The sequence below is a fragment of the Malaya genurostris genome, chromosome 1 (assembly GCF_030247185.1).
Source record: "Malaya genurostris strain Urasoe2022 chromosome 1, Malgen_1.1, whole genome shotgun sequence".
NCBI lineage: Eukaryota > Metazoa > Arthropoda > Insecta > Diptera > Culicidae > Malaya > Malaya genurostris.
The window spans coordinates 136,403,363-136,425,118 of NC_080570.1; the positions used below are offsets into that span (position 1 = coordinate 136,403,363).

The 21,756-nt window shown below is 39.8% G+C and overlaps 1 protein-coding gene across 3 annotated transcripts in view; it reads right to left on the bottom strand.

Annotated features, from left to right (window-relative positions):
- Positions 1–9,215: 9,215 nt before the first annotated feature.
- The window catches only part of LOC131425861 (gamma-aminobutyric acid receptor subunit beta-like), a 69,187-nt gene continuing 56,646 nt past the window's right edge, over positions 9,216–21,756 (bottom strand). For all 3 annotated transcript variants that reach the window (XM_058588107.1, XM_058588108.1, XM_058588106.1), the window contains exons 4-9: positions 14,707–14,774; positions 14,194–14,581; positions 14,020–14,135; positions 13,566–13,953; positions 13,273–13,497; positions 9,216–13,215 (exon numbers count right to left, since the gene is read on the bottom strand). In XM_058588107.1, coding sequence (XP_058444090.1) covers positions 13,043–13,215; positions 13,273–13,497; positions 13,566–13,953; positions 14,020–14,135; positions 14,194–14,581; positions 14,707–14,774 — 1,358 coding nt within the window. In that variant the 3' untranslated portion in view covers positions 9,216–13,042. The remainder of the gene's footprint in view (positions 13,216–13,272; positions 13,498–13,565; positions 13,954–14,019; positions 14,136–14,193; positions 14,582–14,706; positions 14,775–21,756) is intronic.

The window sequence follows — 21,756 nt, forward strand, 5'->3', positions numbered from 1 at the left end:
TTCGAGCTTGATGTTGGAACTTGGTATACCTTCTGTTGTGGAACAGAGTCAGGGCACACCTTCTTGGCGAATTCGTATACCCAGAGATTTGAATATTCCTCACTTTCGTTCGCGTGATTACGATTGCGCATGCATCGTGCCGTATTCCGTCGAGGGCTCATTGCTGTTTCTCTCGTTAATCCGTCAATAAACCTTCGCCAATTACCGCGTTTCTTAGTTTTAATCAAACTTTTCATTTTGAGTTCTAACGCCGCGTATTTCTGGTAATTTCCAGGTGTTCCGTTGGTTCTAAACGGGATGAAAGCTGATGATTTTTTCTCTCTCAACTCTGAGCACTCTTTGACCCACCACGGGTTGGGAGAACGAATGTTAGTTTTCGCGCCGGGTATACGTTTCGTCTGCGCTTGAATTGCGGTGTCGAGAATCAAACCAGCCTAAAATGTATATTCTTCCTCCGGAGGAAGCTCCTGTGATATATCTAGTTTCTCAGATATCGAGCTCGCGTAGCTTTCCTAATCAATGTTTCGCGTGAGATCATACGAAACATTGATTGTCTCCGATGGTCTTAGACAACTGGTGACTGAAACCATGATCGGCAAGCGATCACTACCGTGAGGATCATAGATATTATCCCATTCAACGTGTTTTATTTTTATCCAGATACGACTTCCAGTTCCGAAAATACAGGATGATGAAAGTTACGAATGTCTAACCGTAAAAAAAACTGACGACATAAAAGAGTACGAAATTTTAAAAACAGATTTCAAAACTATTTGATTATACAGGGTTTGTTATTTTATAGCCGAAAAAATTTGCTATGGGTATGACGGGTTTCTTAAACGTTAATGAGAAAGGTATCATCACACCACTAGGTAAATTAAAACAGGTTTTAATGTATGTTAGAGATAATACCAATGTCCAGTTTGCCCAGACATAATTGATATTCAAAACTACCAAAAAATAGACTCCGGGATTCCGTTCCTGCATTTATTTAAAAGACAGAGTTAATAAAACGTTCCGAATGTAATGGGACTCTTTCAAATGTATTACATTTTCAGATACAATTCGTACACACTGTTGCATGCGAATGAACCAATAATTGAAGCACTTTTCCCTCTCCGATTGACCTCTGAAGCATGATTTTTAATGCAACATTTTCTGGCATCGTAGTTCGTTGACCACTCGAATTCATTGGGTGCTAAATTAGGGCTGTATGGCGGAAGAGCCATCGATTTGATGTTTTGACCGGCCAAATAGGCGGTGGTCTAAGCCGATGAGTGAGAACGCGCATTGTCATAAGCAGCTACCTACGAATTAGATTTGTTATCGTGACGACACAAATGAACAAGCATTCATCCTTGACAGTTCAGCGGTACTGTTTACAAACAAGCTTAAACAAAAATCGAAGAACACATCTTAAACAACCATCTTTACTTTTTGCAACTAGTCACTTTTATTTGATAAATCTCAAAAACAAACCGTATTTAATCGTGAACAAACGTTTTAAAACTTTATTTAGGCGATATGGACCGTAAATGGGTTGATCCAATTTGTCAACAAACAAAAAAAATCTCTGTTTACAAACAGTACTGCTGAACTGTCAGAATGTGTTCATCCGAATGAGGTTAGCAGTGACGGTAAAAAACATAAAATTCATCTTCTCTAGTTCATTTTGCAAATTTTTATAAAGATCTGGTTGTGGTTACCATTCAAAATTGATCGTTTTATGGTGCTCCAGTGGCACAATTGCCACATAGTGCTTGTATCTAAAAACTTTCTGAAGACTGTCGTAAAAATGTCAATTTTCATGTAAATGACAACGACTTCCATCAGACACCACTAAAATGTCCCTATTGTAAATATATAAGTCGCAACCTACGTATGGAGCTGCGATGCAACTATGGCATAAGGTTTTTTTTTCGGATAGCCTACAACACTACCGCTTGTTAAAATTCAATCACTTCATTTATTGTAATCCACAATTCGACTAAAACTATAACTTCACTATATATATACCTTACTGTTTCCATCGCAATCAGTTTAGTTGACATGGTTTTGTATTCATTCACTTTGATGTGGCTTCTTTGTTCATTTTTATTGATGATTCCTTTATTTGCTAGTAATATTTAACTTCAGTTTGTCTAATTGTTTACTCTTTTCCCATAGTTCGACAGCATTGTATCTTGAACGGCTTGGCTTTAATTACCCTATTAAGTTTATAGTATCTGATATTTCTACTGATGCATGATCGATTTCTTTCGAGTTTTAGTGCGTTTGATTCACGAAAATTATACTTCTACTGCTAGGCCTAATCTCTTACGTTCAGGATTATTATTTATTATGATGAACACTTTCGTACTTGTTGTTGTTACTCTGATTTCAACTTTCAATGATAATTTTGATTTCGATCGGCCCTTCATTTCGTCGGCTCTCGTGTTCGCCTAACAGTGTTAACAGGAATGCAATTCCGTACTGGTTTAATTTTTATTTTGATCAAATGAGTGACTGAGTGCTTTTTGTGTTGTTTTTGGGAACCATAAGGTATTTTACGCCTCATTAATATAATGGGGTTCGCTTAGTGATCCGATCAGACGCCACACAATGAAACCGTTCCCGGAAGAGTGTCAGAGTTTTCAAATGCAGAGATGCCAGGTAAAAATTTCAAATATCTGCAGACAGGGTCTGTAAATCAGAAAAAAAATCTGCAGTCAGCAAGTATGTCTTGCTGGCAGAAATTTCTCTATAAAGTATGACAGGCAAAACTGACTTGGTGAGCAAAAAAAAAAGGTCGCGGAAATTTCAAAAGTCTGTTAATATAGACGAAAGTCTGCGAGAATTTCAAAAGGCTGCAAAAGTCTGCACAACAAAAAATGTCTGCAGCACTATACCCCAAATCTGCAGATTTACAGACAAATCTGCAGACCTGGCATCTCTGTTCAAATGGCTTTTTATTACCAGAGTTGCCAATGTTACAGATTTATTTAGCGAATGTCAGATTTTTCTTGTTTCAACAGACACTCTGATAAATTACATTTTCAGCCAAATTTCGCAGATCTCACCAGACATTCAACACTGCTCATACGAAATACCGGTTTTCTTAGATTTACTGCAAATAAATCTTTTGAAACAGTCTTATGAGTCTGTGTAAAGTACGACAATTACTATTTGACTTTGTCAAACAACCGTAAAATTCCTTACACACATTAAGTTAATCACAAAGTTTCGATCGAGTTTATGTCTGTGCAGGACGAATCGAAAACGAAACTTTAAGTAGAAAACAGGACATTTTTTCTGTTACCAAAGAAGTTTCCAGATTATGCCAGACTGTTTCTTCTGTGATACTAAGATTGTATTTTTTAACACTTGGCATCCCTGCATATAACCGGTATCATTACAAGAGTGAAAACGACGACACGACCAGGCACTTCGAAGGAAAATCAGAATAAAAAGTGTTCGTGAGCGATTTACCGCCAGTTACCACAAATATAGCGATCCCTTGATGGTGATGAAAATAATGTTCTTGAGCAACACTGCTTAAGTTGCTACGTACTAGTAACCAAGGAACCCCATAATAAATAAACAAACCACTTGAAAAAGTTTTGAAACAGTTCAATTGAAATTTTTTGCCATCAGCGCCAAAATTAAAAACTCTAAATAATTCTGAAGAAATCAAGATCGAGGCAGCGCAAGGCCTGGTACCCCTGAAAATGATATTATCAAATAATTTGGCTATCTTGCACCAGAGCCAGGTTCAATAGTTGATCATGTACCAGAAAGAATCAGAAATTTGTAAGTTAATGTTACAACGTTCCTTTTGTATTTGCGCCAACCGGATGGGTGCACAATATGCCAATCTGAAATTAGATGTAGTGCTGATATAAACAGGCGTCATGCTATATCATCTTCAAGGGCTATCCAGGAACTCAACCTGTATCGTAGTCATGAAACTCATTCATGATGAGTATCAAATTGTTTCAAGGAAATTTATTTTTACAGGTCATAATTCTGATCAGAAACTTGATTCCCGTGCTTCCCAAGTGTCTCAGGTTGATCAAATTTTACACCCGTTTTGCGAAGTAAAGGAGTTCCTCGAATGTCCAAATTATGACGGCGTAATGTTTCACATGTGCGTTAATTAGCAATTAGGGTTGAATGATTTGGAAGAAAATCAGAAGTAATAAATATACATAAATTTGACGAATGTTTATAAGTCTATTCGTACCTGCATATGAAGTGCGATTCTGGAATGGATTAGAAATAAACTTGTTATTCAAAATCAATAATTCATCAACCTGTGTTGCCAGTTTCAATAGTTTTTCAAGAGATTTCATTTTGACATTACCAGTTACTGAGGGCTAGTTAAATTTGTGATACAGTTTCGATAGACGAGTGCCAGGTCGTGTCGTCGGTGAAAATCAAGTTTGAAGCCGCCTCAGAGAAAAAGGTGACTACTTGGATGAGTTGAACAGGCATTCCAAAAGTCGATAGTTTTTCTCCTTGTTATAAACGTCCTCGTGAAGATTTCCAAATAGTGTATTTGAATTTACATCGAACATTGCTCTGGATTAATCCTTCTGGTGATTTTATTCTCAGTTTACACATTGTTACATAGTTTACAGATCTAGTTTAGTTATTCGGGAACCGTCTCACTGTGTTACGTTTTGTCTCTACATTATAGTTAAAACTGAGTTCGTTTCTAAACATTCAATCGTCATACTGTGCAACATAAATCATCTAAGTAGCGATCAACATAATAAAATTTCAACAACGAAACATTTTTATCGTTTTAGTATTTTAAAATTTGCTACTATTCAACAATCAATAGAGGAATAGCTAACTGTTGTTTCATATGGGGTTCACATTAAACTCCGGTGATGTATTAAATTGAGCCGATGTAATACAGCCTGCCTACTATCAGTAAACTATCGCCATATCTATGTTTTATGTTCTACTCTAAGTTCGGTTATGATGGATCTAGGCTAGGATAACGAAAGTGCTTTGTCTTACTTCTGATCACATTTTTTGGGATTGTATTTGTAGCAAAAATCATGATCACTTCTTATTTTATACCATCCCATTCTAATTGATACCATCCGAGAAAATAATTTATCCGATTTTTTGCTTTGTGTTTTATTTTATTCCGATATTTTTGGTTTTGTGTATTTTGACTCCGATCTCAATCAATCCCCAATCCCATTGATTTTAGACCCAGTAGTGTGGAATATATCAGGTGTACAACTTTGCTTTCGCCGTTTTTTTTCCAAAATTAAAAGCTTTATTGCGAAAAAGTGCTTACAGATGTATTATTCAAAGTATTGTCCGTCGCTAGCGACAACTTTCTCCCATCTTTTCGGCAATTTTCGGATCCCGGCTCGAAAAAAGGAGTCCTCTTTTGACGCTATCCATGAAGCAATCCATTTCTCCAACTCTTCGAAGGATTGAAAATGTTGATCTGCCAGACCGTGTACCATCGAACGGAATAGGTGGAAGTCAGAAGGGGCGACATCTGGGGAATACGGCGGGTGGGGCAAGACTTCCCATTTCAGCGTTTCCAGGTACTTTTTGACCACTTTTGCGACGTGAGGCCGAGCATGGATAACTTTGTCATGTCGCTCTTGATATTGTGGCCACTTTTCTTTTAGCGCACGACTAAGGCGCATCAGTTGCGTTCGGTAGCGATCTCCTGTGATGGTTTCACCCGGTTTTAAGAGCTCATAGTTGCTAGTTGCTTCTAGTTGTTCATCTTTGAAGTTTTTTTCTCTTCCATCACCATGTTTGTCTTCGACATCGAAATCACCATTTTTAAAACGTTGAAACCACTTCCGACACGTTCTTTTACTCAGAGCAGCATCACCGTAAGTTTCTGAGAGCATTCGATGCGCTTCATCTGCATTTTTTCGAATTGTAACAGAAAAGTAAAACTTCCCGCACATGGCGAGAATTGGGCACATAAACAGACATTTTCGAGCGTGAATAATACGAAAACAAGAACAACTGTCACTGAAACGGCGATGAAACTTCGTTAGGCACTGTACACACTCACTTTAAAGGCATTATCATCTATGTATTTTGACCAGCCTCAGCCGGTACAGCCACCTATCGGAAACGGCGGAAGCAAAGTTGTACACCTGATAATGTGGTAATTTGGCTCAGGAAATAATTGTTCAGCCCGAAGATAATACAAATTCAGTGTCCTTCTGGAACGCTGACATTGAAATGCCAATAGAGGAATTGAGACAAATGGACGTGTGCACCCCGAATTGTAACAGTCACTAGGAGAATCACCTACCGTACGGACTAAAATTGGACAACTGCGATGAGCTAGACATCGCCTACTACCACAAACGAATTTCCAGACATGACAGTCACGATCTTTTTTTGGCACACATCTACGGTCCTCCGTGAAACTGGCACCAATGGTGATAAATTGGTTGCACTGCTGAGTTCCCATCATACATCTCTAATGCAAATGTCAAGCCGTGAGAACCCTTTCGATTCGGTAGCTCATTTGTATATATTGAGATTTTATGGCACACTTTGGTTGAAATGATTACAATGCAATTAATCTCGCGCTCCACCAAGCGGTGAGTGCGATCATTTCAGAAGGTACCTGGAACGAACCACATTTTTTAAAAATATTTCTAAGCACGTACATTTCTTTATTATTTATCTTTGCTACTACTATCGCCACTGACCAGCATGGGTTTGTCAAAAAGAGATCAACTACCACCAATTTAATGAGATACGTTTCTTTACTGATTGAAGAATTTAATACACGGCAACAAATCGATGCGGTGTATTTTGATTTTTCAAAAGCATTCGCAGTGTTTCTCATCAGCTGACTGTGGAAATTGAGTGAATTCCCTAGTTGGATAACCAATTAGATTCAGTCGTATCTCAAGGGTCGCAATGCCTCCGTACGAATCGAATCTGTACTCTCAGATTCATTTCTCGTTACCTCGGGTGTACCCCAAGAAATCAATTTCGGACCACTTCTTTTCGTGTTATTCGTGAACGATTTTCACGAATTGTCGTCATTTGAAGTAATGTATGCTAACGATCTCGAAATTTACCGCATCATCATCCGGCTTGTGGATTGCTGTGCTCTACAAATGAATATTGATCGAATCCTGGACTGGTGTGACATGACAGTAAACGTTAAAAAATGTACTGCGATAACTTTCTCACGGGCACATTCTCCAATTATATTCGAATACTCAGTGATGATGGCTTCAGGTGAGCGAGTTTCGTCTATTAAAGACTTGGGCATCATTACACGAGTGGTACGATCTTCCGAAAGTCCGCACAACTTTTTGGCTTCGCTGACGACGTTGATATTATGACACATAACTTTGAAGAGATGATGCAAACATACATCGAACTGAAAGCTGAAACTAGGCGAGTCGGACAACCACGAACTATTTTAAGGAAACTCGTCAAGCGAACCCTAATATCAGCGTAACCGCAACCTTGTTGCAGAAACTTTGTTATAGAAGCATGGACATTTCCGAGCATTAGTCAGCATTGTAGCAACAAAGATATTTTCACGGACACTAGTCACAGTGGTCTCGGCTTTTGGTAGAACTTCGCGAGAAAGTCGGATGAACTCTCGCCTTAGAATCGCAAGCTCCGCTTGTACTAAAATCTTCGGGCTTTACCCGAAAGTTAACGTTAGGAGTTTAAAAACTCATAGTTGGGAGGAGCTAGTAGTCAGTTTTCGGAGTGTACAGAAAAATAGACGCGTCGACCCGTAGACAGCTCAGGTTCAGAGAGCTCCGATAAAGCCGTTCGTCATTAAATAGAAATGGCTAAAAAAGTTCTACAGTGCAACGCAGTCGGTGTATTTACCGGAAAGTTGGAGTTTAAAATTGTTTTAATGACATAGTTCATACAGTAGTGCAGGATACTACACCGTAAAATTATACCGAAGAATAGCTAGATTCCCAGTTTCGTCTATATGAAAAATATATAACCTCCAGAAAACTGGTGTACAAAAAGTGTGAAAAACAGAGAACAGTGTAATCACGTTTGCTACTGTAGTGTAAAAGTTTGTAACTAGAACCGTGCACCTTAGTGTACAGCAAAAGCATTTTCCATACAAGAAAAGTTGCACAATTACGAAAAGAGAGAAAAAAGTTGAACACAGTGCCAATGAATAAAATGTATGTGTGAAGAGTAAAGCCAGAGTTTCCATTTTGCCGACCGTAGAATCAAAATAAACGCCCCTCCAATCCTCCCCGCATGCCACTCGGACTTGGCGGTTACACATGGCACGTTTGAATCGGTGGACCGAAATCCTGCGCTCCTGTTACTTTTGCGTATGATATTCAAGCTAAATAAAGTAACATTTTGTTATCAGCTGAATAGCGTGCTTTGTGATTGAATTTTTATTAACCCTCAGTTCAATTTATTCATTTTTACTTATATTATTCACAGCATGTACGTTAATATCATTTGCGGGTTTTATGAATGATATTGTTTAATAAATTTCGAATACATCACCACTATTGATCCTCGAATCAACAGAGCATCAAATTGCAAGAGCTAAGAAATTAGCCTTTTTTTAAATTTCAACCACCCTAGGTGCACATTTTCAGAAAGAGGCAGTTTTTGTTCATCGGCGAATTTATTTACCATATATTCTGCAAAAGGTTCAGATACTACTGTGGGCAAAACGTAGTAAGACTTTTAAACTATAGTTCGCGCCGAAACCTTTTTCTAGGTTGGTTTGTGCCAAGTTTCACGTCAAAATATTCATTAGTGACGTGAAACGTATACGTCTGTCGTTCTGAAGTATTAAAAGTGCTATCGATGATTTTTACAATCAGTGAAATTATTCAACTAAGAAGTTCCATTAAATTTTTTTGTGCGAAATCAAATTTCTGGTGCCGAAACGTTCAGAATGATGCAGAAGGTCTTCGGCGATAGTTGTATGTCGCGAGTAAGTGTTTTTGACTGGTACAAGTTGTTCAAAAATCAAGGTAATGTTGACAGCTTTCTTTGATTATCGAGGTGTAGTGCACTCCGAATTCCTTCCGTCCGAATACTATTTGAGTGTTACGCGCCATTTGAGCAAAGCTTTACGTAAAAAGAGGTCGAAATTATGGGCCGACAACTCTTGGTTTTTGCACTACGATAATACACCATCGCATACTGAATTGATCCTTCGTGATTTCTTCAACCAATATCATTCCGAAACCACCGTATTCTCCTGATTTAGCTCCGTGTGACTTCTGGCTTTTCAGCGAACTCAAACGACCGCTCCGGGGAAACCGTTCCCAGTCAATCGAAGACATCAAACGTAAATCGCTACGCTTCGAGGATTGGAAAATATTGTGACCGGGGGGGATTACTTTGAGGGGGACGAAATAGATTTGGAAGGAGCATAGTCTTACTATTTTTTGCTTACAGTAGCATAACGGCTATTTATTATTAAATTTATTTATTATTAAATTTATTCATCTGACAATAAAATGGTCTTAATGAATTGGTTTAGTCAAGTCATAAAATTGTAGATCGCTGTACTTTCTGCACGAATTTGTGTGATGGTTCATCAAATTCAAAAAGGTGTTCAACGGTGCCAAATGTCCTCAAGCATGATGTTATCGGTTCGTAATACCCGAACGTCGTTCGATGAAATCTCGGCTGAAATAAACTGGAAGAGCGCAGTGATCGTTGTGAAGCACGAAAATCGAGTTGAGACAAAATCTTCGGTGAGTCGATATCCCCGTTGATCAGTTTTGCCACGAAAGTAGTTTGCTGAATTTTCCTGCGTCGTTCCAATGAGTCGAGTCCGATCAGTCGACAGCGATCGTGGTATGGTGGAAGATCAAGCGGGTTCTGCCAGGGAAGGTTTCTTAGAGCAAGACGAACAAATCGTTTCTGAACGCGCTCAATCCGTAAGTTCCATGTAAGTTGATAAGGACTCCAAATTACGCTAGCATTTTCCAGTATTGGACGAACCAAAGAACAATATAACGCCTTCAAACAATACGGATCTTTGAAGTCCCGCCCGATCTTTGCAATAAAACCTAGTTGCCTGGTCGCTTTTGAAATTACAGATGAACGATGCAGATTGAAGGTAAGTTTGGCATCTAACAAAACACCAAGGTCATTAACATGGTCAACTCTCTGGAGCGTTTGTCCATCAATTGCATAGTCGAATCGAATTGGATTCAGTATTCGGTGAAACGTTATGACCTGGCATTTTGAAATGCTGACAATCAACCAGTTTCTACGACACCAGGCGACAAATGTATCTAGAAGTTTTTGAAGCCGGATGCAGTCGTCAATAGAGCGAACTTCAAGATATAATTTCAAATCATCGGCATATACTAATCTGCAGCCAACTCCGAGCACCGAAACAGCATCGTTGAAGAACAGCAAAAACAAAAGTGGACCCATATTGCTGCCTTGAGGAACTCCTGATAAATTTGAGAACGAAGATGATACACAAGAGCCGAGCTTAATTCGCAGGACTCTACCACATAAGTAAGAGCGTAGCCAGTCAGTAAACTTTTGTGTGGCGCCCAGCCGCAACATCTTGCACAAGAAATTCATTTCCCAAAATTCTTCTGTTCGAGAATCATACCTTATGATCAAAAAAGAACCGGAATTTTTATTTTAAAATTCCTGCGCTTGCCCAATCGGTAAACTTTTATTCTCTCAACGTTGGCAACACTTTTATACACATTCTGTCAAATTTTGACGCATATCGTAGGATTAGTTTTTGTTTGGCGTCTATACAAAGAAGTTGAAAAATTTTCGTGTGGCGATTTTTATAATGGATGAAAATTTATCACCTCATCACCAGTTATGATGCATTCGATGAATGTGGAGTCACTATCTGCGTTGGAAATCATCTCTTTGGCCACATCAACACTGTAGGGAATAGGATGAATGAATAATGATAAATAAAAAAGGCTTGAATGCTGTAAAGGTTGGGTACTTGAAATAATAAAATATATTCTATGAATTCTATAATACCAAAGTGAAATCTTATTCTGATGAAACTGGCACCACTGAAAATCAAAGTTGCGTAACTATGGAAACCGTTAAACAATTGCACTTCTTTGATATGGATACGGACATGTTAAGGATTTGTTGATACGATAAAAACGAGAATTCTTTTCATTCTGTGATCGAAGCTTACTTCTAACAGACGTATCTTTTCTAGGTGCTTAGATTTGGTTACGACATGGCGCAGGTGGTAGGTAAGAACATAAATTGATTTTTTTTTCAAAACATGTTGCAGTATAAGATTGAATGAAAAAAAATAAATCTAATTAAATGAAGAACATATTCAAAGAACTAAAATGAATCAAGGTAGAGCGAGTAGGACTCTACATAAAACAATGAAAGCAGTTGTTGAGCGAGTAGGTCTCTTCAATATTCTGAAGTATAGAGCGAGTAGGATTCTATATGGATACGGACATGTTAAGGATTTGTTAATACGATAAAAACGAGAATTCGTTTGGTTACGACAAACACGACGCTGTTTTTGAATGAAATTCAGCTTTTTTGGCACCAGCCGAGAAGCGACGCGTTTCAAACCCAAAACATCAGTTAAAATGTGTTCGGCTGATCCATAAGAGATGCCCAACAACACAGCAATCTCTCTAATCGGTACAGAACGATTTTGCAACACGATTTGCTTCGCCGATTCAATGTTTTCTTCAGTAACAGATGTTGTTGGGCGGCCAGGGATCTCATCATGATCCAAGCTTGTACGACCACCTTTGAAGCGTTTATACCACTCGTATGCCTGTGTTTTTCCTTGACACGATTCACCAAAGGCCTTTTCTAACATTTTCAACGTTTCGGAACATTTAAATCCATTTGCAACAAAAAATTTGATGCACGCACGTTGTTCTAAGTTTTCATCCATTATAAAAATCACCACACGAAAAATTTTCAACTTCTTTGTATAGACGCCAAACAAAAACTAATCGTACGATATGCGTCAAAATTTGACAGAATGTGTATAAAAGTGTTGCCGACGTTGAGAGAATAAAAGTTTACCGATTGAACAAGCGCGGGAATTTTAAAATGAAAATTACGGTTCTTTTTTTATCATAAGGAATCAGATATTTTCAAAGTGCGAACATTCGCTGTTCGCTGGTGAACTTTTCACAACTGATTTTTTTGCCATGTGAGATCAGTTTCAGTGAGAGTAGTAAACTTTTCTTCAGAGTTTTTTGATCGATGATTTTTTGTCTGAAAATCGAACGCAGTATTGCAAAGTGATTGGAAAAGGTGGGGCTCAATGGAAAACCTGGAAGCGGTCGTCAGCTGTAGGACAGAATTCAGACGATATGGTAGAGATCTTGAGTGCTGGAAATCGTGAGTTCATTCGGTCGAGTTCCGAAGACGGAAGATAAACCATTAAAGTAACGTAAGTGTACATTTAAACATTTTACATTTCCTTTTGTTCTTTTGACATTACTCGCAAATAAACAACTCGCGATACCTACTTCTAATTGTGTTTTTGTAGAATGCTTTATCTATAGTTAGTTGTTGTTGTAGGAAGCTTTATGGACTATTAATTTTCAATTGATACCCTTGTTGTTCAATACTAAGAGACTACTACCATTGAATTTTTGATGGAGGTTGTTTGTTCGTATAATTTTACACCGCTGGTCACATTTTTTCGCATACTGCAATCATTCCTTAAGTTTCCTAATAATTTGTAATGAGTATCTAATGGTTGTTTTTCCTTTCCATCTCACACTTTGATGATGATGATGATGATGACTGATTCTGAACTAACCGGACATTAAATATCCATGATTATAATGACTCGCGAGAACTCAGCAGGGCGGCGAAGGGGAACTATCGGTTCTGCCTCAAGGTATATGTGCAGTGCAATGGGCAACTCTAACAACGGCTGAGTTCGGTACTAGACTAAGGAACTACATGCTTCCTGGGATGCACTCATCACATACACAAACCATTGCTACTACGATGGCAACTAGATTTCCTCTGATTTCGCTGCTACTGTTGCTACTGGCGATCCTTACGTATCCGGCTAGTTCACAGAAGGTCACTCCAGAACGTAGAAGATCCAGTAGCCTGCGTTGAACGCAGCGAAGCTCACCGGGAAGATAACCCGAGAGTATTTATCGATCACATTGACGTCTTTGATCTTCGGGATGGACGCCTTGATGACGGACGCACCGCGCTTTATTGCGTGTAGCATTTTTGGTCGGCTGGTACCTGAAGGAACTGGGGTTTAATCATTCTTCCCGACGGTGGATTACATCCAATTCTTACCTCTATTGCCTCGATAACGCAGTCCACTAGAGCGGGTACTGGAACCGTAGGGTCGAGCGATTCGAAAACTAGGTGGAAATTTCGCTAGATCTACTGGTTCTCCTCCCGTCGAAGAAGTGGTATTAGAATAATGTCGATTTCTTAGCGAAGCTATCGGACTCATTCGAACGTCTTGCAGTTCTATAATGTCTTCCGAAGAACAACCGGTACTGTTATCGTGTTTACCTGTAAAATTGTGAAAAAATAGCCCTTAAAAATACGGTGGACATTATACAAAAATCTACTCAACATACGAGAAACCTTCTTTTCCGCTTCTTTGTTCTTTTTACTTTTCTTTTTGGCTCGTGCTCCCCAGTACGTATAATTTACGGCCGCGTACTCCAGCAGTGCTGCGAACACAAACACAAAACACATCACCAGGTAGATGTCGATGGCCTTGACGTAGCTGATCCGGGGTAGCGAACTTCGAACTCCGGTGCTGATCGTGGTCATCGTAAGCACTGTCGTAATACCCAACGCGACCCTGGCCGACGTAGCCTCGTGGTTAATCCAGAACGACACCCAGGAAAGCATCACGATCAGGATGCTGGGAAGGTACGTTTGGAACACGAAATAGCCAATGTTTCGTTGCAGCTTAAAGGACAACGACAGTCGCTGATACACTCCGGTGGCTAGTTTTTCCTGTAAAAATTAATTAAAAAAATCAGATTCAATACTTTCGTCGCTACTAGGCCATTCCAAACTTACTTTCCTATCATTAGTTTCGTAACCTATAATGGTGAACTGTGGCAGTTCGGCTTCTTCTACGCCGCGAATCGGAGTCGAGCGCCAGTACATCACCACATCCGAAACGGTGTAGCCGTCTGAGAATTAGATTCAACGTAAAAAAACGTATCCCCAACGTCATCCTTCATTACTTACAGCTTTCAATTTCCACCGTGCAGTTCTGTGAGTCCAGCGGGTAATAGTGCAGGTCCATCATGCAGGCCAGCGTCGTGGTGAACCGCATTCCGTACGTGACCGCTCCATCTCCCGCCAGCCGAACCAGTTTGTTCCGTTCGGTGACATCGTGCAGGAAGCTGTTCTTGTCGTTGGCAAAGAACGTATCCGGCACCCAGATCTTCTCCGCGAAATCTCCCGACAGTGTGATGACGTCATTGGCACCGTCGTCCTCGATCATGATGTCACCGTTCTGATCGTACTGTTGCCCACCGCTGCTTCCTCCGACGCCACCCCATATCGAGTACGCGTTGAACGCCAACCGTTCGTCTTTCCAGTACTGGTTAAGGTACATTGTTATCGTGTAATCCTGCAGAGTAGACAATAAGAATGAGGAGTGTTACATATTTCTCACTGCATTTCGATAATTCAACCGATCAGATTAGAGTCACTTCGGTATTCGTTTAGTCTCAAATGCCAGGTATTCATTCTTACCATGTTGACTTCCGAAATTGCGTCGAAACTAGCTATTGTTAGATCCATTCCTACGGTGAGAGGCTCGCCTGAAAGTAGTTGAAATACATAATTATTATGTTAGGGTCAACAGCTTTGCTAATGGATAAACATAGAATCGATTAGAAAACCTCACAGATAAGAACGCCTTCTATTAAAATAAGATGCGGTTACTCATCTTTTATACCGAACTGCTATCCTTTCCTCTCAGCTGCACTGGCTGGAGGATGAGTGATCATAGTGAAAAATTACAGATCGGTGTGACCAATCACGAGTAGTGATCCTACAACCAGTGATCACCGAGATAAACACTGTCCCAGAAAGTATGGGCGCAACCAAAACCGCTGCCATTTCGCAATGGTTCAGAATCTGTCATTTTTTATGGCTGCGTCCTGTTGTTTACACTCTTCTCTAACCTTTTGTGCAGTTCGTTTTCATTAGTTTGTTTCGAAATGCGTGGACTTTCAGCAGAACAACGTCAAAAAATTGTGTACAAATGGTGCACAGAACGCGTACTGTCACTGAGAAAGATAGCAAAAATGGAAGGAGTACGTGAAAAAGCCGTGCGAAATGCAATCAGGAAGTTCGGTGAGGATAAACCGAAAACTGGTCGAAAAAAAGGTTCTGCTAACCCTCAGTTGGATAAACGTATATTGAAGGCGTTCGAGCAAAAGAAGGAGGTTTCAGTTCGGGATGTGGCCAAAAAGTGGGCACTTCGAAGTCAAATGTTCTTCGTGCTAAAGAACGTTTGAATCTTCGAACCTATAAGAAGCAGAAACAACCAAAACGTAGTCCGAAACAAAAAGCATCGATCAGGCTGAGGGTTCGAAGGCTATACAATACTTTAAAATGAAACATTGCTGTTTTAAGTTGTGATTAAGAATGTCTTTATTTTTATCAGTTGTTAACTTATATATCTTATCCTCTCCTAGTCTAGCTAATTAGTTTTTACAATTGGTGAGAATCTTGGGGAGGAGTTAGAATGCGCAGTGTAAGCCGGGTTTAACCAATGAGACTAGTAGTATCGAGTCGGCCATTGTATACTTGGTGAGTAAGAGGGGAAATAAGCTTCTTGATGAGAGTGAGCGGGTGTAATACGGAGAGGAGCGGGCGTTTTGTTGTTCGACGATGATATAACCATTTACAATTTGATGCTTCCTTGTTTCTGTTTACGTCGTTCCATTCTTTGGGTCAGCGTAAGTTGCCTTCATGTAGGTAATGTATTTGTTTTATGTAGGTTTCTAGGTTTTCGTGGAATGGTGTTTTTACTGAATTTTGTCAAGTGCGTGTGGTCTGGGATGTGAGAAAGATTTAGTCTAGAATGATCGTATTACATGGTCTGAAATGTGTGAGGAGATTTAGCGCTGGATGCCATAATCATGGACGACGAAACCTACGTGAAACTCGATTACAAATCCTTGCCGGGGACCACAATATTATACGGTGCGAGAAGGGCAAGTGTTAAACCAGTCAGAGACATCGATTGAAGTCGAAAAATTTGGTAAGAAAGCTATGGCCTGGCAAGCAATTTGTAGCTGCGGTAAGATTTCGAAACCCTTCATCACCACTGCTTCAATGAACAGTGAAATATACATCAAGGAATGTTTACAAAAACTACAAGGATCTGCCCCATGGGGTTGCTCGAGCCATTGATGTGGAACAAGGCAAGGCAATTTCTAATGATCTACAATCAAACAGTTCAATCAATCGTCATACTTTTGAATCCGCAATTGCACGAGAGTCTGTTTAGATTGATCTTGATTAGGAACCAACATCGAACATTGTTCGTCTTGATTTGTATTTGTTTTATATCCGACGAAATTACACCAATATCCCAAATGTATGTAATTATATCTTTGTACAGGGTCCGGCACTCGAAGTGTAACCAATTCAAAAGGCCATAAATTCAGTTTGGAAAATTACTTTTACTTAATTCAAAGTACAAAATGTGTAAAAATAATACAAAATTCAAAATCAATTCACTTTTGCTCGATATGACCACCTTTTGCCTTGACTTGATGACTTGAGAGAGCGAAGGAGTTGCTTCGTTTTGCCGAAAGCGGTCAATTTCCGAACATTGTATTTTCTTACGAGAAAATTTTTCCAATTGAGCAATTGGTAAACTCTCAAAACGATAGGGTTTACTTGACCGACCGTTCATACGAGAATTTGAGTCATCGATTGGCCACCAGGAGACAGTTAGCTCTCAACTACTGAAGAGAGAAGTCACAAATTGGATCAGATATCGATAGCAAAGTAGTATTCAATAGCCAAGTGCAATTACCCCGGTCTATCGGGTTTCGGGTCCGTCGCGTTCTCATCTCGTTCAGATTATCCGAGATGAATCCGCCAAAACGCCGTGAAAATACGTTCCGCATCGACTACACTGGTATGCCACGTAGACAAAATATCGAAGAAATCCACAAATTTGTTGGTGAAAAACTAAACCTTACTCGTGACCAATTGGTCCGCATCCAAGTCAACCATACTCAAAATTGCGCGTTTATTCAATGCATCGATCTCGAAACTGCCAAGAAAGTGGTAGAACAACATGACAACAAACACGAAATAATATTCGACAAGACCAAAGCCAAACTTCGATTAAAGATGAAAGATGGTACCGTGGAAGTGAAGCTTCATGATCTAACACAAGAAATCTCAGACGAACAAATCAAGCGTAGTTTATCACAATTTGGAAAAGTGCTGACAGTTAGAGAATTGCTCTGGGGGGAGAAATTTCTGTTTGCCGGCCTGCCGTCAGGTATCCGCTCGGTGAAGATGATACTAAGTTCACAAATAAAATCTTTCATCAACATTGCCGGTGAAATGACACACGTATCCTATGAAGGACAAAGGCAGACATGTCGCCATTGTGGTGAATACATCCACAACGGTATAACATGTATACAAAACAAAAAACTCTTAGTAGAAAGAGTAAGTGTGAACAATCGTTTGAAATCCACAGAGAATTCCTACGCTGCGGCCGTCAAAGGCATATCTCAACAGCCGCGTCCCGCACCGACGAAAAACGGAGGGATGATCGTGCTCAACAGGTTGAACGAGCAAGCCCGTGAAAACATTTGCGAACCTTCAGCGCAACCTTTACAAACCTCTCAAACAGAATCGACATCTCAGATCAATAAAACGACGGTTCCAGAGTTCAAGCAACCTACAACTACTCAAACTGTGCGCGCGACTTCTAATAGTAAACGACTAAAGGACGATGAATATGCCAGCGATGCATCAAATATCTCTTCTTACTCAGAACGTCGGCTACGAAATCGCCCAAAACGGACTAAAGACCAAAACGGATCAGATTCGGAGATGGAAGCAATAAATTCGCAATGAACTACAACACTTACAACCTCGCCACAATTAACATATGTGCCATATCTAACCAAACGAAACTCGACGCTTTAAGGAACTTCATACACACACTAGAACTCGATATTATATTTCTTCAAGAAGTAGCAGTTTCTGATCTTCAAATTCCCGGCTTTAATGTTATAACTAATATTGATCACACTAAGAGGGGTACTGCGATTGCAATGAAGCAGCATATTCGTTTTTCTCATATTGAGAAGAGTATTGACTCAAGACTAATCGCTTTAAGAATCAACGGATGCATCACCCTTTGTAACGTCTATGCTCCTTCTGGCAGTCAAATGCGTACGCAGCGTGAACGGTTTTTTAACGAGACCATTGCATACTACCTTCGACAATCAACCTCACAGATCATACTGGCTGGAGATTTCAACTCAGTAATCCATCCCCAAGACTCTTCTGGAGAAAGCAACTACAGTAACGCTTTGAAAAATACGGTACAGCAACTGCAACTTCGCGATGCATGGGAAAAAACGAACGGTAGTAGACCGGGGCATACATATATAGTGCATAATTCTATCTCCCGAATCGATCGTCTATACGTAAGTGCCATTCTAACTACTCAACTAAGAACATCACATACACACGCATGCTCGTTTACTAACCACAAAGCACTCACCGTTCGTATGTGCCTACCGACTTTGGGAAAGGAACACGGACGAGGTTTCTGGTCTCTCAGACCACACGTTCTAATACAAGAGAACATGGTGGAATTTCAAACCAAATGGAATTACTGGACCCGTCAAAAAAGGCACTACCCATTTTGGACTCGATGGTGGGTCGAATTTGCTAAACCAAAAATTAAAGCATTTTTCCGTTGGAAGACTAAAGAAGCATATGACGAATTCCATCGAGCTCATCAAGAGCTTTACTCTCAGCTTTCAAGAGCGTATGATGAGTACTATCAAAACGCATCCATGCTCACTACCATAAACAAACTTAAGGCTAAAATGATTCTACTACAAAAAAAACACACAGATATGTTTGTTCGGATTAACGAGACTCGTATCGAAGGAGAACCACTCTCAACATTTCAGAGCGGCGAGAGACTGAAGAGAAAAACTATAATCGAAAAATTGGATTCGGGACCAAATCACACAATCGAAGACCCGAACGAGATCAACGAACACGTGACCAGCTACTATCGAAACCTCTACGCTGAAGAGCAGACCCGAGAGATACCTATGTTTCGTTGTGAGAGAGTTGTGCCCCTGGATTGTGAAATAAACAATCGAATTATGGAACATATTACCACTGCCGATATATACACAGGAATAAAAAGGAGCGCATCCAAAAAATCTCCTGGACCGGACGGACTACCTAAAGAATTTTATACCACTGCTTTTGATATTATCCATAGGGAACTGAACTTGATTCTCAACGAAATTCTATCAGGCGAAATTCCAAGCAAATTCGTTGAAGGCATAATTGTTCTGACCAAAAAAAAGAACACTGATAACACTATCAAGGGATACCGACCTATATCGTTGCTAAACTACGATTATAAATTATTCTCACGAATTCTCACTGCACGGCTCGATCGAGCTCTTCGTACACACAATATACTCAGTTCTTCACAAAAGTGCTTTAATGGTGAGAGGAACATATTCCAGGCTACTCTTGCCCTTAAAAGCAAGATAGCAGAGCTTCATGCGGAAAGAAGAACAGGAAAGATGATAAGCTTTGACCTTGATCACGCTTTCGATCGAGTAAACAAGAATTTTCTCTACAACACGATGAGAACACTCGGACTAAATGAGGAACTAATTCAACTTCTCTCTCAAATTGGAACCCAATCTACTTCTCGAGTTCTAATCAACGGTCACCTGTCCCCACCATTTCCAATTCAGAAATCAGTAAGACAAGGAGATCCCTTATCAATGTGCCTATTTGTGATATATTTACATCCTCTAATAACACAAATTGAACGTCTTTGTGGAACAGATGATCTTCTGATAGCATACGCCGATGATATAACACTCATCTCAACAAGCTGCGAAAGAATCCAAAGAGTACACGATACGTTTCAACAGTTCCAGCTAGCATCAGGCGCTGTACTTAACATGGAAAAAACATCGTCGATCGATGTCGGAATTACTAACGAAAACAATCGTTTGAACATCCCATGGCTACGCACTGAAGACAGATTGAAAGTACTCGGCATTGTGTTTGCTAACTCAATTCGCTTTATGACTAAACTGAACTGGGATAACCTTGTTTCCAAATTTGCACAAATATTGTGGCTTCATCGGATGCGATATCTAACGCTTCAACAAAAGGTAACAACTCTGAATGTCTTCGTCACTTCTCGCATATGGTATGTAGCATCTGTGTTATATCCATCTAAAGCACACATTGCAAAATTGACTTCGCTGATGGGCACATTCATATGGACAAATAACTCTTTTAGAATTCCGATCACTCAGTTGGCGCTTCCATTGGAGAAAGGTGGTCTCGCATTGCAGCTCCCTGCTTTTAAATGCAAAGCCCTCTTAGTCAACAGACATATTAAAGAGCAAAACTCCATTCCGTTCTTTCGTATGTTTATGTCAAATCAATTACGTAGCCCGCCCACAAGCTGCCCTTGTTTAAAAGCTGTATGTCAAGCTATCCCTACTCTACCTCGTGCAATTCAGAATAACCCATCGGCCAGTGAAATCCATCGTCACTTTATGAACGCGATTGAACCAGCGAAAATTGAACGAGACAGTCCGGAGGTGGAGTGGCAACGTGTATGGCGCACTATTTCAACAAAGAAACTGGATTCCCTTGAACGACACTGGTACTATCTTCTAATAAACAGGAAAATCCCGCACCAAGATCTCCTGTTTAGGATGAACCGAGCCAGCGTACCAACATGTTCATACTGCAATGTTGCAAATGAAGATTTGAAGCATAAATTCACATCTTGCACCAGAGTCACAGATGCCTGGAGATACCTTCAGCAACGATTAACTGTAATTGTACCTAATTTTAATGCAACATTCTCAAATCTAATACAACCTACCTTCAATAACATTTCAAAAATAAAGCGAATTAAAATCATGAAAATATTTATACACTATGTAATGTTCATAAGTAGTGCTGAAAACTTAATTGATGTAAATAGTTTGAAATTTGAATTAGATTTATTAACATGAATATCTGCAAGCTAACTTTTACAATACGCTGACATAAATAAAGATAAATAATAAAAAAAAAAAAAAAGGAGGCCGTGGGCAGACAAACATTTCGGTGGCAGACCATAGACGTTTCAGCAGGACTCGGCACCGTCTCACAAAGCTCGAGTGAACCAAGAATGGCTGAAAAACAACGTTCCGAACTTCATCACGTCCACACAATGGCTCTCGAATTCACCAGATGCGAATCCAATGGATTATTCTCTTTGGGCCATTTTGGAGAGCAAAGTCCGAACTAAAAGATACACCAGTCTCGAGGCGCTGAAAAAAGTTATCGTCCGCGAGTGGGCCAAAATACCTGCAAGTCACATTCGGCCAAACGAAGCAACTCCTTCGCTCTCTCAAGTCATCAAGTCAAGGCAAAAGGTGATCATATCGAGCAAAAGTGAATTGATTTTGAATTTTGTATTATTTTTACACATTTTGTACTTTGAATTAAGTAAAAGTAATTTTCCAAACTGAATTTATG